A 16,246-nucleotide genomic window follows, 5' to 3' on the forward strand; every position below is an offset into this window, starting at 1 on the left:
GACGAGGGCCAATCAACATGACCCACAGCGCTACCATGGAAACCTTCCTGGATGGTAGGAGGGGGCAGGGTGTGTGTGTGTGTGTGTGGGTGTGTATGGGTGTGTGTGTGTGTGTGTGTGTGTGTGTGTGTGTGTGTGTGTGTGTGTGTGTGTGTGTGTGTGTGTGTGTGTGTGTGTGTGTGTGTGCTCGCCAGCCTGTCTGATTACCATTCCCTGCCTGTATTTGTTCTTCCCTCTCTCTCCAGAGGGGTTTAATGAGGCTTGGCTGCTGAATCCCAGAACAGCTTACTGCCACACACACACACACACACACACACACACACACACACACACACACACACACACACTCCTGCCAGCATCCATCTACTCAGCGCCAAGCGCCGCGGCGACGAGCCGGCACCGTCTGAACACAAACACTCATCTTCTTCTTCCCGTCTTTCACCACGTGTGTGTGTGTGTGTGTGTGTGTGTGTGTGTGTGTGTGTGTGTGTGTGTGTGTGTGTGTGTGTGTGTGTGTGTGTGTGTGTGTGTGTGTGCGCGTGCATGCGTGCGTGCGTGCGTGCGTGTGTGCCTCCATTGTTTTCCTCTTGCTGCCTTCGTCCTCTCTGATTGGTCGTCTCTTTGATCAGCCACTAACTCTGCGCCGCTTCCTCCCTCCAGACTACCTCTCTGACCTCCAGGGAAGGTCGGAGGGCGATCCGGGAATCTACTGGGAGTTTTATGGGAGCTCCGTGTGCGGTTAGTTCACACACACACACACACACACACACACACACACACACACACACACACACACACACACACACACACACACACACACACACACACACACACACACACACACACACACACACCATCGGAGAAAAGCAGGAAGTCTGGGAAAGATAAATAATTTAGGATTAAAGGAACTTCCCCACAACTGAAGACAAAACGCAAGATGAAAAGAAATGCAGATACACCTGAGCCAAAAGAACCAGCCGTAAACTAGAATCAGACAACCTCTGACTCAGATAGGACTGGTTCAGTAACTACCGCTAAACCAGTTAGGACTAAAGGAACTACCTCTGAGCCAGTTAGGACTAAAGGAACTACCTCTGAACCAGTTGGGACTAAAGGAACTACCTCTGAACCAGTTAGGACTAAAGAACGACCTCTGAACCAGTTAGGACTAAAGGAACTACCTCTAAACCAGTTGGGACTAAAGGAACTACCTCTGAACCAGTTAGGACTAAAGGAACCACCTCTAAACCAGTTGGGACTAAAGGAACTACCTCTGAACCAGTTAGGACTAAAGAACGACCTCTGAACCAGTTAGGACTAAAGGAACTACCGCTAAACCAGTTAATGTGTTGTTGTGGACTGCTTGTGTTCTTGCAGAGCCGCCCAGTGAAGGAGGAGTATTTAACATTCTTGCTGATCCACCGGGACCCGAGGAGGAGGACGACGACGACGAAGAGGAGGACGAGGAGCAACGTGCCAGGAGGGAGGTGTTTGAGTTTGAGCTGTCCGACCGACCGCTGCTCCCCTGCTACAACATCCAGGTTTCCCTGTCCCAGGGGTGAGTTTTAAATACTCAACATTCAGGGGTTCTGAGGAAGAAGGAACCGTAGAAATGTGGAGAACTAAGGACTCTGGATAATGGAGGTTAGGGATGTGGACTGTAGGACTGCCAGTCCGTTTTATTGTCTGGTTTACCAGCAGTCTGAACAAGACCAAGACCTGGATAACAAATAGTTCAGTCAAAGAGGTTAGGACTGAGTAACCAGGCTAAATATAACCAGGACTAAAACAAACACACCAGGACTAAACCAGGGCTAAATTAATTATCTGTAAAAGAAGCAGGACTAAACCAGGGCTAGAGGAAGTGTTTGTGAACATAGAGGAATGAACAACAAACACACTTTGTATTTGCGTGTCTTCTCCGTCTGTGTTGTTCGAACACGTCTTTTCACACTCAGACACCAATTAATGCGTCTGGAAGGAAAAAAGATCCGCGGCGGAGGAGAGGGAGGACAGACGGAGAGGTCGTTAACGAGGATTGCATCGCCGTGGCGACGCGGCTAATTGGCTTCCACTCCGTCTTCCTCCCCCCCCTCCCCACTCTACCCAACCCCGTTGGCGTATTAATGGCCCTTCCTGGATACGAGGCCGCCCGGCAGCAACACATTTCAGTGGCTGTTTAACATTCAGGCAACAACTGGTTTTAAAGCAACATGTGGCTTCGTACACTGCTGTCACACACACACACACACACACACACACACACACACACACACATGGTGAATCAATAACGGCTCCATTGATGTTTTCAGCTGCAGCAGCAGAATATTTAAAAGAAAAGGGTCCTCCTCCGTTCCTCCACCTCCTGCTTCTGTTGCATTTCAAGATGTCAAAGAATATGTGCGTTTTTTTATTTGACTTCTTCGTCCTTGTTTCCTCCAGTCCCCGGAACTGGCTCCTCCTCGCCGACGTCCTGGGTCGCCTTCGGATGACGTCGCGGTCGTTCCGCCGCCTCTTCCCGCAGCTCAACGTGCAGTCGGTCCCGGAGAACGAGTTCTACCGGCAGGCGTCGCTGTCGCAGCTGCTGACGGGTCCCGACGAGCAGGAGCTGTCCTCCTTCAGGCCGGACGTCCGCGACCTCCTGCAGCTGGTGGAGGCCACCCCCGAGCTGGCCGGCATGCTGGGCTCCTCCCTGGAGTTTGTGGACAGTCGGCGGGATGCGCCGGCAGCTTCGCCACCTCCGACTCCGCCCCCACTGCCGTCACCGAGGCCGCCGGCATGTATTCTAGCGGCGGTTCCGCCGCAGCGACGGAGAACGGACGACGTGGTGCAGACCAGAACCGCAGAGTCCGCAGGGCCTGCAGCTCAAATACAAACTAAGCTAGACAGCAGCATGTGGGAACCACAAAAACAAGACAGCAGGAATGCTGCGGTGACCTTGCCGGCGAGGACGCATGCGATGGTGAACGCTGCCATGTGGGAACCTCAAAGACAACGAAGCAAGAACCGTAGGATCGCCGCTTCCGCTAACCGCGACTGTAAGATGGACTCCAGTATGTGGGAACGGCCAGGAAGTAAAACCAGCGCCGTCCCGCTGGCCAGATGTGACATGGCTGCAGCGATGTGGGAACCGCAGAGACTACGAAGTCGGACCGCCGGGAGCTCTGACACCAAAGTGACGGCCGTAATATCGGAACCACCGCGACTTCGTAATAAGAGTGCTGGGAATGCTCATCCTGCGGACGCTAACGCCGTCGCGGATGCCATCGTGTGGAAGCAACAGAATCACGGCAGTCGGACCATCGCCGCTTCGGTTGATTGTAACTCTTTGGAACCGCAACGACTGCAAAGTCAGATGGCGGCTCCTCCCTCGGCCCCGGCGGCTCCTCCCTCGGCGGCTCCTCCCTCTGGCCCTCTGGCTCCTCCCTCCAGCCCAGCGATGGAAGTCAGGGTGGACGCCAACACGTGGGAACGTCAGGGAATGAAGAGGGTGGGTGGCGGCACAGCGCCTAAAGGAGAAGCTCATCTCTGTGAGACCGTTGGCCACGGAGGGAAGAGCTTCAAGGTGGACGCCGCCTGGCGCCGGAACCTGGCTAGCGTCAGAGTCCACATCAGGGACCTGGGGATCAACGCCGGCACCCTGCGGACAGACGACAAGAAGGAGGCGGACAAACCGGTCGGGAAGAGCGCCAGAGTCAAAACGAGGTCATGAGACGTCAGAGGGACTCAAACCTTTAAATGGACGTGGACGTGGGGAGACCCCCTTGGAGATGTAACCGTGGAGATGTAACCGTGGAGACCCCGTTGGAGGTGTAACCGTGGAGATGTAACCATGGAGACCCCCTTGGAGGTGTAACCGTGTCGTGTGTGTGTAAACTGTAAATATTCGTATTTATGAGCACGTCGGAGATCTTCTCTGTAAATGCAGTCTGGTGTAAATATGTTCCGTGGACGTGGTGAGCTCGTTGGTTCTGTTCTGGAGCTCGTTGGTTCTGTTCTGGAGCTCGTTTGTTACCTTTGTGTGTAATTTTGTATTCAGCATCCCGTTGGCTTTCGTCCAGAAACTAATAAATATCGTACAATAAATATGAAGAAGGAAACAACTCTGAATCCTGTCTGAATACGACCTCAGTCACAGCTAACCTGTTCACATTATTTTTATCACTAATAAACGGACGGACTGAAGAGTTTCCCAACAGGAACATGAAGCTCCTCCTGTCACCTGCCTGCTCCTGCTGGGTGGGCGGAGCCTACAGAGGGCTGAGGCAGCTGTATGTGGAGCTTCCGCTGAAGCGGGGTGAGTCTTGTTTGTTTATTTGTTTGTTTAGATTTAAGATAGAAGATAAACCAAATGTTATAAATAAATATTTAAATCTAGTTGTTGAGCTGTAACCGCACACGTTTTGGAACAATTCTGAATTGGTTTAAACTTGTTTCAACTTGGCTTATACTGGTTTCGACTTGGTTTCGACTTGGTTCAGACTGGTTTAGACTTGGCTTAGACTGGTTTCGACTTGGTTTCGACTGGTTAAGACTGGTTTAGACTGGTTTCGACTTGGCTTAGACTGGTTTCGACTTGGTTTCGACTGGTTAAGACTTGGTTTCGACTGTTTAGGACTGGTTTCGACTTGGTTTCGACTGGTTAAGACTGGTTTCGACTTGGTTTCGACTTGGTTTCGACTGGTTTCGACTGGTTAAGACTGGTTTCGACTTGGTTTCTTGGTTTGGACTTGGTTTGGACTGGTTAAGACTGGTTTCAGACTGTGACTTGAAGGACGCTGAGCTGCCTCCTGATGGCCCCGGATGAAGATGATGTTAAATGCACCTGAAGACTGTTTGTCTCATGATGTCTTTGAACGGGAGTTGGAAGTCGTTTCGTTAAAACTGCGTTGTTACGTGGAACTCGTTCAGCGTTCAGTCGTGACGGTCGGCGGTCCTCAGAGACGGCGTCTGGACGGGATGACTCACTCGCTCGGGAAAAAGTGGGACAAACTATTTTGTGTGAAATGAAAGACGCTTCATTCATGCTGCATGTTCTCTCTCTGTCGGCCTCGCACGTCCTCGCTCGCCCTGTCTTCCCTCTCGATCGCCCACACCCTTTCATCCTGAGAGAGAGAGAGAGCGATGACTCATTCACACATTATTCGCTTTTCTCTCGTAAACACATGTGTTTGTTCTTCTGTCTTTGTGAGTACCGGACACGGCGTCGTCACACAGATAGACCAACAACACACACACACACACACACACACACACACACACACACACACACACACACACACACACACACACACACACCTGCGTCTTCCTCAGACAATACTACGACGCTCCAAACAGTCAAAATTAAACTGAACTTTTAAACATCGAAGAATCAGCTTTTTATTTTTTTTATTCTCCTAGCCAATAAAATGTCAGGAAACTGTGACAAATGGAAAATTTGACCTTTTTTTTTTATCCAGAATTTGGAAATTGTAGGAAATTAACACATTTTCAACGTAAAAACTTAAAAACAAAATAAATCTAAAATAAATTCAGACAAATAAACTCGGGCTCATTAATCGAGTGAAGGAGGCGGAGTCAACGCCGAGCAAGTTGCCGTTAGCCGGCTACGTCCTCAAACATGCCGGTTCAGATCAGAACTCCTCTTCTTCCTCCTCCTCCTCCTCTTCTTCTTCCTCTTCCTCCTATTCCTCTTCCTCTTCCTCCTCCTATTCCTCCTCTTCCTCCTACTCCTATTCCTCCTCCTCCTCTTCTTCCTCCTATTCCTCCTACTCCTCTTCCTCCTCTTCTTCTTCCTCTTCCTCCTCCTCCTCTTCTTCCTCCTCCTATTCCTCCTCTTCCTCCTACTCCTCCTCCTCCTCCTCCTCTTTTTCCTCCTATTCCTCCTACTCCTCCTCCTCCTCTTCCTCCTCTTCCTCTTCCTCCTCCTCCTCTTCTTCCTCCTCCTATTCCTCCTCTTCCTCCTACTCCTCTTCCTCCTCCTACTACTCCTTTTCCTCCTCCTCTTCCTCCTCCTCCTCCTCCGATGTTTTAAAACATGAACCAAACTCCCGGTTGAAGTTTCCGGTGTGACGAACGCTTTAAGTGGCGGAAAACGAGATGAAACCGGCCTCGCCAGGAACACACGCTTTCATCTCCAGCTTCCTGCTCTGTGTGTGTGTGTGTGTGTGTGTGTGTGTGTGTGTGTGTGTGTGTGTGTGTGTGTGTGTGTGTGTGTGTGTGTGTGTGTGTAAAACTGAGATTGTGTGGCTGACTAGCGCGATGCCGAAGACGGCGGATTGAATTGCTAATGCACCGCAGGGAGTGTGTGTGTGTGTGTGTGTGTGTGTGTGTGTGTGTGTGTGTGTGTGTGTGTGTGTGTGTGTGTGTGTGTGTGTGTGTGTGTGTGTGTGTGTGTGTGTGTGTGTGTGTGTGTGTCTGTGTGTGTGTGTGTGTGTGTGTGTGTGTGTGTGTGTGTGTGTGCAGCTGTTTAGCGAGCGAGACGAGCAGCGCTGCAGATGAATATTTAAGCAGCATCATTTATTGATGTTGGTGGAAGATGAAACGTCCGTCTGAGACGAGACGAGTCGGAACTACAGACGTCCGGAAGTCACGTGACCGCTGTAATCACGTGACCGCTGTAATCACGTGACCGCTGTAATCACAACAGAATTAAACGTTCGGACCCAAAAGTCTGTTTCCCAGAAACTAAAAGTTTTTTGAAAAAGCGACAGCGGTTTTACGTTTTTGTACGTGACGATACAGAAACCATGACGACGCTTCACGATCTCAGATTTAAGTTGGGACTAAAAACTTTCCACCAAAACTGTCGAGTCAATGAATCTCCGAATATGCAACCGGCTCCGCCTCCTGACGGGCGATCTCATTTTGTGTCTACGTCACATGAGATCATGCATGTCATAAATGGCCCGCTGTGATTGGTCAGGGACGACGTGTCGCTACGCCCCAGAAACCGTCTGAACACGACAAAGCTGCAAACGTTCGTGTGCGTGTCGTACGTGAATAAGATCGTCACCGGCGGGCGCTCCGGGTATTTCGGCCGTGATGTCGGCTAGCGGTTCGTGAGCAGCTGTTTGGGGTTCAGCCGTCGCCATCTTGGGTTGTTTTTTCTTGCCAGAAGTTACCATATTTGGACGAGCTGGGGAGGAGCCAGAGGATATTTGAAGCCGCACCCTGGTGGCTTCAAATGGTGTTGCACGCTAAGACCTGAAGACTACGAAGGTTTTTCTATACAGGAGCAACCTTACGTGACTTATTAGCCGTTAAAAGAATCCGTTACGATACGTGTTGAAACACGTCATTAAATCCTCCGTCACTGTCACAGGAATCGTTGTTTCTCTCAGCTCTCATCTGTCAAAGGGGGGGGAGGTAGTGTAATGTTTCACGTCAAGAGGAAGACAAGAGGTCACAGGTCGGCAGCGGGCGTCCTCCTCCTAGGCGCTGACAGCAGGAGACGAGCGAACACAAAGACGAGAAGAAGAAAAAGGTTCGGAGGAGCGGCGAGGGCGAGCGAGGAGAGAGAGAATAATGGAGGAGAGACAGTTTCAAGGAGCCCCCCCCCCACACACACACAGACACACACGCACACACACACACACACACACACACACACACACACACACACACACACACACACACACACGCACACACACACGCGCACACACATACACACACACACATACACACACGCCGCCAGACAAGGTCACACACACAGAGACACACACACACGCACACAGAGACACACACACACACACACACACACAGAGACACACACACACACACACACACACACAGAGACACACACACACGTTTTCATGCTTCGCTGCCAAAAGCTTCAACTCTCGTTTCTCTGCTGCAGGAAATCAATTAAACTCCTCCTCCTCCTCCTCCGGCTCCTGCTCCTCCTCCTCCTCCTCCCCCCCTCCTCCTCTTCCTTCTCCTCCCTCCTCTTCTTCCTCCTCATCCTCCTCCTCCTCTTCCTTCTCCTCCCTTCCTCCTCTTCCTTCTCCCCCTCCTCCTTTTCCTCCTCTTCCTTCTCCTCCCCCTCCTCCTTTACCTCCTCTTTCTCCTCCTCCTTTTTTACCTCCTCATCCTTTTCCTCCACCTCCTCTTCGTCTCCGATACTTAAAACTTCATCATCCTGGTGATTGGTTACGTAGAATCTTTTGCGACAGAACCACTGCAATGCAGGCGGAGGAGTTAACGATGTCTACGATGTTCACGATGTCTACGATGTTCATGATGTTTATGTTGTCTACGATGTTCATGATGTCTACGATGTTCACGATGTTTACAACGTCACGATGTTTACGATGTCTACGACGTTCACGATGTTTGTGATGTCTACGACATTCACGATGTTACAATGTCACGATGTTTATGATGTCTACGATGTTCACGATGTTTATGATGTCCACGATGTTCACGATGTTTGTCTACGATGTTTACAATTTGATGATGTTTATGATGTCTACGATGTTCACGATGTTTACAATGTCACGATGTTTATGATGTCTACGATTTTCACGATATTTATGATGTCTACGATTTTCACGATGTTTATGATGTCTACGATGTTCACGATGTTTAGGATTTCTACAATGTTCACGATGTTTATGTTGTCTACGATGTTCATGATGTTTATGTTGTCTACGATGTTCATGATGTCTACGATGTTCACGATGTTTAAAACGTCACGATGTTTACGATGTTCACGATGTTTACAACGTCACGATGTTTACGATGTCTACGACGTTCACGATGTTTGTGATGTCTACGACGTTCACGATGTTACAATGTCACGATGTTTATGATGTCTACGATGTTCACGATGTTTATGATGTCCACGATGTTCACGATGTTTGTCTACGATGTTTACAATTTGATGATGTTTATGATGTCTACGATGTTCACGATGTTTACAATGTGACGATGTTTATGATGTTCACGATGTTCACAATGTCACAATGTTTATGATGTCTACGATTTTCACGATATTTATGATGTCTACGATTTTCACGATGTTTATGATGTCTACGATGTTTACAATGTGACGATGTTTATGATGTCTACGATGTTCACGATGTCTACGATGTTTATGATGTTCATGATGTTCACGATGTTTACGATGTTTATGATGTCTACGATGTTCACGATGTTTATGTTGTCTACGATGTTCACGATGTTTATGATGTCTACGATGTTCACGATGTCTACGATGTTTATGATGTTCATGATGTTCACGATGTTTATGATGTTTATGATGTCTACGATGTTCACGATGTTTAGGATTTCTACGATGTTCACGATGTTTATGATGTCTACGATGTTCACGATGTTTATGATGTCTACGATGTTCACGATGTTTATGATGTTTATGTCTACGATGTTCACAATGTTTAGGATGTCTACGATGTTCATGATGTTTATGTTGTCTACGATGTTTATGATGTCTACAATGTTCACAATGTCTACGATGTTCACGATGTTTACGATGCCTACGATGTTCACAATGTTTATGTTGTCTACGATGTTCACGATGCTTATGCTGTCTACGATGTTCACGATATTTATGATGTCTACGATGCCTACGAAGTTTACGATGTCTACGATGTTCACGATGTCTACGATGTTCACGATGTCTACGATGTTCACGACGTTTATGATGTCTACGATGTTTACGATGTCTACGATGGTCACGATATCTACGATGTTCATGACGTTTATGTCTACGATGTTTACGATGTCTACGATGTTCACGATGTTTACCATGTCTACGATGTTTATGATGTCTACGATGTTCACGTTGTTTACAATGTGACGATGTTTACGATGTCTACGATGTTTATGATGTCTACGACGTTCACGATGTTACAATGTCACGATGTTTATGATGTCCACGATGTTCACGATGTTTATGTCTACGATGTTTACAATGTGATGATGTTTATGATGTCTACAATGTTCACAATGTCTACGATGTTCACGATGTTTACGATGCCTACGATGTTCACAATGTTTATGTTGTCTACGATGTTCACGATGCTTATGCTGTCTACGATGTTCACGATATTTATGATGTCTACGATGCCTACGATGTTTACGATGTCTACGATGTTCACAATGTCTACGATGTTCACGATGTCTACGATGTTCACGACGTTTATGATGTCTACGATGTTTACGATGTCTACGATGGTCACGATATCTACGATGTTCACGATGTTTATGATGTCTACGATGTTTATGATGTCTACGACGTTCACGATGTTACAATGTCACGATGTTTATGATGTCCACGATGTTCACGATGTTTATGTCTACGATGTTTACAATGTGATGATGTTTATGATGTCTACGATGTTCACGATGTTTACAATGTGACGATGTTTATGATGTCTACGATGTTCACGATGTTTACAATGTCACGATGTTTATGATGTCTACGATGTTCACGATGTTTACAATGTGACGATGTTTATGATGTCTACGATGTTCACGATGTTTACAATGTCACGATGTTTATGATGTCTACGACGTTCACGATGTTTATGATGTCACGATGTTTATGATGTCTACGACGTTCACGATGTTTATGATGTCACGATGTTTATGATGTCTACGATTTTCACGATGTTTACAATGTGACGATGTTTGTGATGTCTACGACGTTCACGATGTTTACAATGTCACGATGTTTATGATGTCTACGATGTTCATGATGTTTACAATGTCACGATGTTTATGATGTCTACGACGTTCACGATGTTTATGATGTCACGATGTTTATGATGTCTACGATTTTCACGATGTTTATGATGTCTACGATTTTCACGATGTTTATGATGTCTACGATGTTTATGATGTCTACGATGTTTACAATGTGACGATGTTTATGATGTCTACGATGTTCACGATGTTTACAATGTCACGATGTTTATGATGTCTACGATGTTTATAATGTCACGATGTTTATGATGTCTACGATTTTCACGATGTTTATGTCTACGATGTTCACAATGTCATGATGTTTATGATGTCTACGACGTTCGCGATGTTTATGTGAACAAAACGTCTTTCTGTTGTTTTAATGGATGTTTTCAGTCTTGCTGCCAATTTTCTTCGTGGCTAGTCGCGGTATTGCAGCTAAAATCCATCATCAAAGAGACCTCGGTAAAACTGATGAGACGCAGCCGACATCAAACTAGGTTGAACTTTAGTGTTTGTCAAACTTTACGAGAAAAGTGTGTTTCATTTCTTTCGGGCATGTTAGCGTGTTGTTTCTTTTTTACGCAAGCAGAATACGTGATTTAAACGCAACACGTAACCAGAGTAGGAGATTTAAACGCAACACATAACAAGTGTGTGTGTTTGTGTGTGTGTGTGTGTGTGTGTGTGTGTGTGTGTGTGTGTGTGTGTGTGTGTGTGTGTGTGTGTGTGTGTGTGTGTGTGTGTGTGTGTGTGTGTGTGTGTGTGTGTGTGTGTGTGTGTGTGTGTGTGTGTGTGTGTGTGTGTGTGTGTGTGTGTGTGTGTGTGTGTGTGTGTGTGTGTGTGTGTGTCTGTGTGTGTGTTTGTGTGTAGACAAGCTTCGCAGCAGCAGAGAAACAGCCGTGTGAACGCAGTCACGCATGCATGCAGGCAATCAGAGCGTCGCATGGCACACTTAAAGGTGTGTGTGTGTGTGTGTGTGTGTGTGTGTGTGTGTGTGTGTGTGTGTGTGTGTGTGTGTGTGTGTGTGTGTGTGTGTGTGTGTGTGTGTGTGGAATGATGCATGGTGGGAAATCGTTTAGTGCCCTCGCCGGTCCTCGGCGACAGCCCCCGGCGACGGGATGAGAAACGAGGCGGCAACGAGGATGTAATTTGAGGACGAGAGAACGAGTAGGAGGAAGAGGGAGGAGAGGGAGAAAGAGGAGGAGGAGGAGCTGGGGAAGTGGCAGGAGGAGGAAGAGAAGGAGGTGGAGGGTGAGGAGGAGAAGGAGGGGGGCAGGGTGACAGATCGGGGAGATCTCTGTCGAGGCGTAAACGAGGCGAGTGTCGTCTCTCCTTCGAGCCAATTTGAATAATGAGGCGGTCTAATTTACTCAGATACACACAGACACACACACAGACACACACACAGATACACACACAGATACACACACACAGACACACACACACACACACACAGACACACACACAGACACAAACACAGATACACACACAGATACACACACACAGATACACACACACACACACACACAGACACACACACACAGATACACACACAGACACACACACAGATACACACACAGATACACATACACAGACACACACACACACACAGACACACACACAGACACAAACACAGATACACACACAGATACACACACACAGATACACACACACACACAGACACACACACACAGATACACACACATACACACACAGATACACACACACAGACACACACACACAGATACACACACATACACACACAGATACACACACACAGACACACACACATACACACACAGATACACACACACAGACACACACACACAGATACACACACACACACAGACACACACACACAGATACACACACATACACACACAGATACACACACACAGACACACACACACAGATACACACACACACACAGACACACACACACAGATACACACACATACACACACAGATACACACACACAGACACACACACACACACAGACACACACACACAGATACACACACACACAGATACACACACACAGACACACACACACACACAGACACACACACACAGATACACACACAGATACACACACAGACACACACAGATACACACAGATACACACACAGATACACACACACAGACACACACACACACAGACACACACACAGATACACACACACACACACACACAGACACAGACACACACACACACACAGATACACACACACACACACACAGATACACACACAGACACACACAGATACACACACAGACACACACACAGACACACACACACAGATACACACACACACACACACACATACAGACACACACACACAGATACACATACAGAAACACACACAGATACACACTCAGATACACACACACACACAGATACACACACAGATACACACACAGATACACACACAGACACACACACAGATACACAGATGCACAGACACACACACAGATACACACACAGACACACACAGACACACACACAGATACACACACAGATACACACACAGATACACACACACAGACACACACACAGATACACACACAGATACACAGACACACAGACACACACACAGATACACAGATGCACACACACAGATACACACAGACATAGATACACACAGACACACAAAGATACACAGAGACAGAGACTCTGGTTACGTGTTGCGTTTAAATCTGACTCATTGTGAACATCGTAGACATCATAAACATCGTGAACATCGTAGACATCATAAACATCGTGAACATCGTAGACATCGTAGACAACATAAACATCGTGAACATCATAAACATCACAAACATCATGAACATCGTAGACATCATAAACATCGTGAACATCGTAGACATCATAAACATCGTGAACATCGTAGACATCGTAGACAACATAAACATCGTGAACATCATAAACATCACAAACATCATGAACATCGTAGACATCGCAAACATCATAAACCGTTAATATCGTAGACATCGTAGATAACATAAACATCGTGAACATCATGAACATCATAGACATCGTGAACATCGTAGACATCATAAACATCGTGAACATCGTAGACATCGCAAACATCATAAACCGTTAATATCGTAGACATCGTAGATAACATAAACATCGTGAACATCATGAACATCATAGACATCGTGAACATCGTAGACATCATAAACATCGTGAACATCGTAGACATCGCAAACATCATAAACCGTTAATATCGTAGACATCGTAGATAACATAAACATCGTGAACATCATGAACATCATAGACATCGTGAACATCATGAACATCATAAACATCGTGAACATCGTAGACATCATAAACATCGTGAACATCATAAACATCGTGAACATCATAAACATCGTAGACATTGTGAACATTGTAGACAACATAAACATCGTGAACATCATAAACATCGTGAAAATCGTAGACATCATAAAAATCGTGAACATCATGAACATCGTAGACATAAACATCGTGAACATCGTCGACATCATAAACATCGTGAACATCATAAACATCGTAGACATCGTGAACATTGTAGACAACATAAACATCGTGAACATCATAAACATCGTAGACATTGTGAACATTGTAGACAACATAAACATCGTGAACATTGTAGACAACATAAACATCGTGAACATCATAAACATCGTAGACATCGTGAACATTGTAGACAACATAAACATCGTGAACATCATAAACATCGTAGACATCGTGAACATCGTAGACATCATAAACATCTTGCAAATCGTAGACATCGTGAACATCATAAACATCGTGAACATCATGAACATCGTAGACATCATAAACATCGTGAACATCGTAGACAACATAAACATCGTGAACATCATAAACATCGTGAACATCATAAACATTGTAGACATTGTGAAAATCGTAGACATCATAAACATCGTGAACATCATGAACATCATAGACATCGTGAACATCGTAGACATCATAAACATCGTGAACATCGTAGACATCATAAACATCGTGAACATCATAAACATCGTGAACATCATAAACATCGTAGACATTGTGAACATTGTAGACAACATAAACATCGTGAACATCGTGAACATCATAAACATCGTAGACATCATAAAAATCGTGAACATCATGAACATCGTAGACATCATAAACATCGTGAACATCGTCGACATCGTAGACATCGTGAACATTGTAGACAACATAAACATCGTGAACATCATAAACATCGTAGACATCGTGAAAATCGTAGACAACATAAACTGGTTACGTGTTGCGTTTAAATGTAAATTAAACTGTGGCACTAATGACACGTCTTACAACATCCGCTGTTCGACGCATCACGACGAGGACGAGTTGAGAAACGACCACGGAGAGAGTGAAGGACAGGAGGAAGAAGGAGGAGGAGGAAGAGAAGGGAGGGAGGAGGAGCAGGAAGAGGGAGGAGGAAGAAGAGAAGGGAGGGAGGAGGAGAAGGGGGAAGAGGAAGAGGAGGGAGGAGGAGGAAGAGGAAGAGGACGAGGGAGGAGGAGCAGGTGGAGGGATGGGGTGCAGGAGCAAGGAGGACGGGGAGGAGGACGAGGAGGGAGGAGGAGGATGAAGGGGGAGGAGGATGAGGGAGGGGGAGCAGGAAGAGGAGGACGGGGAGGAGGAGGAGGATGAGGGAGGAGGAAGGGGGAGCAGGAGGAGGAGGAGGATGGGGATGAGGAGGAGGGAGGGGAAGCAGGAAGAGGAGGAGGATGCGGAGGAGGACAGGGAGGAGGAGGAGGATGAGGGAGGAGGAAGGGAGAGCAGGAGGAGGAGGAGGATGGGGATGAGGATGAGGGAGGGGAAGCAGGAAGAGGAGGAGGATGCGGAGGAGGACAGGGAGGAGGATGAGGGAGGACGAAGATGGAGGGGGAGCAGGAGGAGGAGGACGAGGAGGAGGAGGATGAGGGAGGGGGAGAATGAAGGAGGAGGAGGGAGGGGGAGCAGGAGGAGGACAGGGAGGAGGATGAGGATGGGGAGGAGGAGGAGGGTAATGGACATCTACGGGGTCACATAAATCACACACTTCCTGTCTGACAAACCGATCGGCCCCCAGAGCGTCGACTGACAGGCACACTTGTGTGTGTGTGTGCGTGCGCGTGTGCGTCTCTGTTTGTGTGTGTGTGCGTTTGTGTGTGTGTTGTGTGTGTGTGTGTGTGTGCGTGCGCGTCTCTGTTAGTGTGTGTGTGTGCGCGTGTGTGTGTGCGTCTGTTTGTGTGTGTGTGTGCGTCTCTGTTTGTGTGTGTGTGCGTCTCTGTTTGTGTGTGTGTGTGTGTGTGCGTGCGCGTCTCTGTTAGTGTGTGTGTGTGCGCGTGTGTGTGTGCGTCTGTTTGTGTGTGTGTGTGCGTCTCTGTTTGTGTGTGTGTGCGTCTCTGTTTGTGTGTGTGTGTGCGTCTCTTTGTGTGTATGTTTTCAGGATGACCTGACAGAAGAAGGAAAAAGAAAAGAGTGAAGATGATGATGATGATGATGAAGATGATGATGAAGGACACTGAAGCAGA

The 16,246-nt window shown here is 46.9% G+C and overlaps 1 protein-coding gene across 1 annotated transcript in view; it reads left to right on the forward strand.

Moving 5' to 3' along the window:
- Positions 1 to 4,095, forward strand: part of LOC138634365 (BCL-6 corepressor-like) — a 27,393-nt gene extending 23,298 nt beyond the window's left edge. The window contains exons 11-14 of the mRNA XM_069721250.1: positions 1 to 54; positions 661 to 738; positions 1,378 to 1,558; positions 2,443 to 4,095. The exon at positions 1 to 54 is cut by the window's left edge and continues 92 nt beyond it. Coding sequence (XP_069577351.1) covers positions 1 to 54; positions 661 to 738; positions 1,378 to 1,558; positions 2,443 to 3,712 — 1,583 coding nt within the window. The 3' untranslated portion in view covers positions 3,713 to 4,095. The remainder of the gene's footprint in view (positions 55 to 660; positions 739 to 1,377; positions 1,559 to 2,442) is intronic.
- Positions 4,096 to 16,246: the final 12,151 nt, after the last annotated feature.

The sequence above is a fragment of the Brachyistius frenatus genome, unplaced genomic scaffold (assembly GCF_029030835.1).
Source record: "Brachyistius frenatus isolate BFR_SWC_R1_liver_20210118 unplaced genomic scaffold, ASM2903083v1 Contig_259, whole genome shotgun sequence".
Taxonomy (NCBI): Eukaryota; Metazoa; Chordata; class Actinopteri; family Embiotocidae; genus Brachyistius; species Brachyistius frenatus.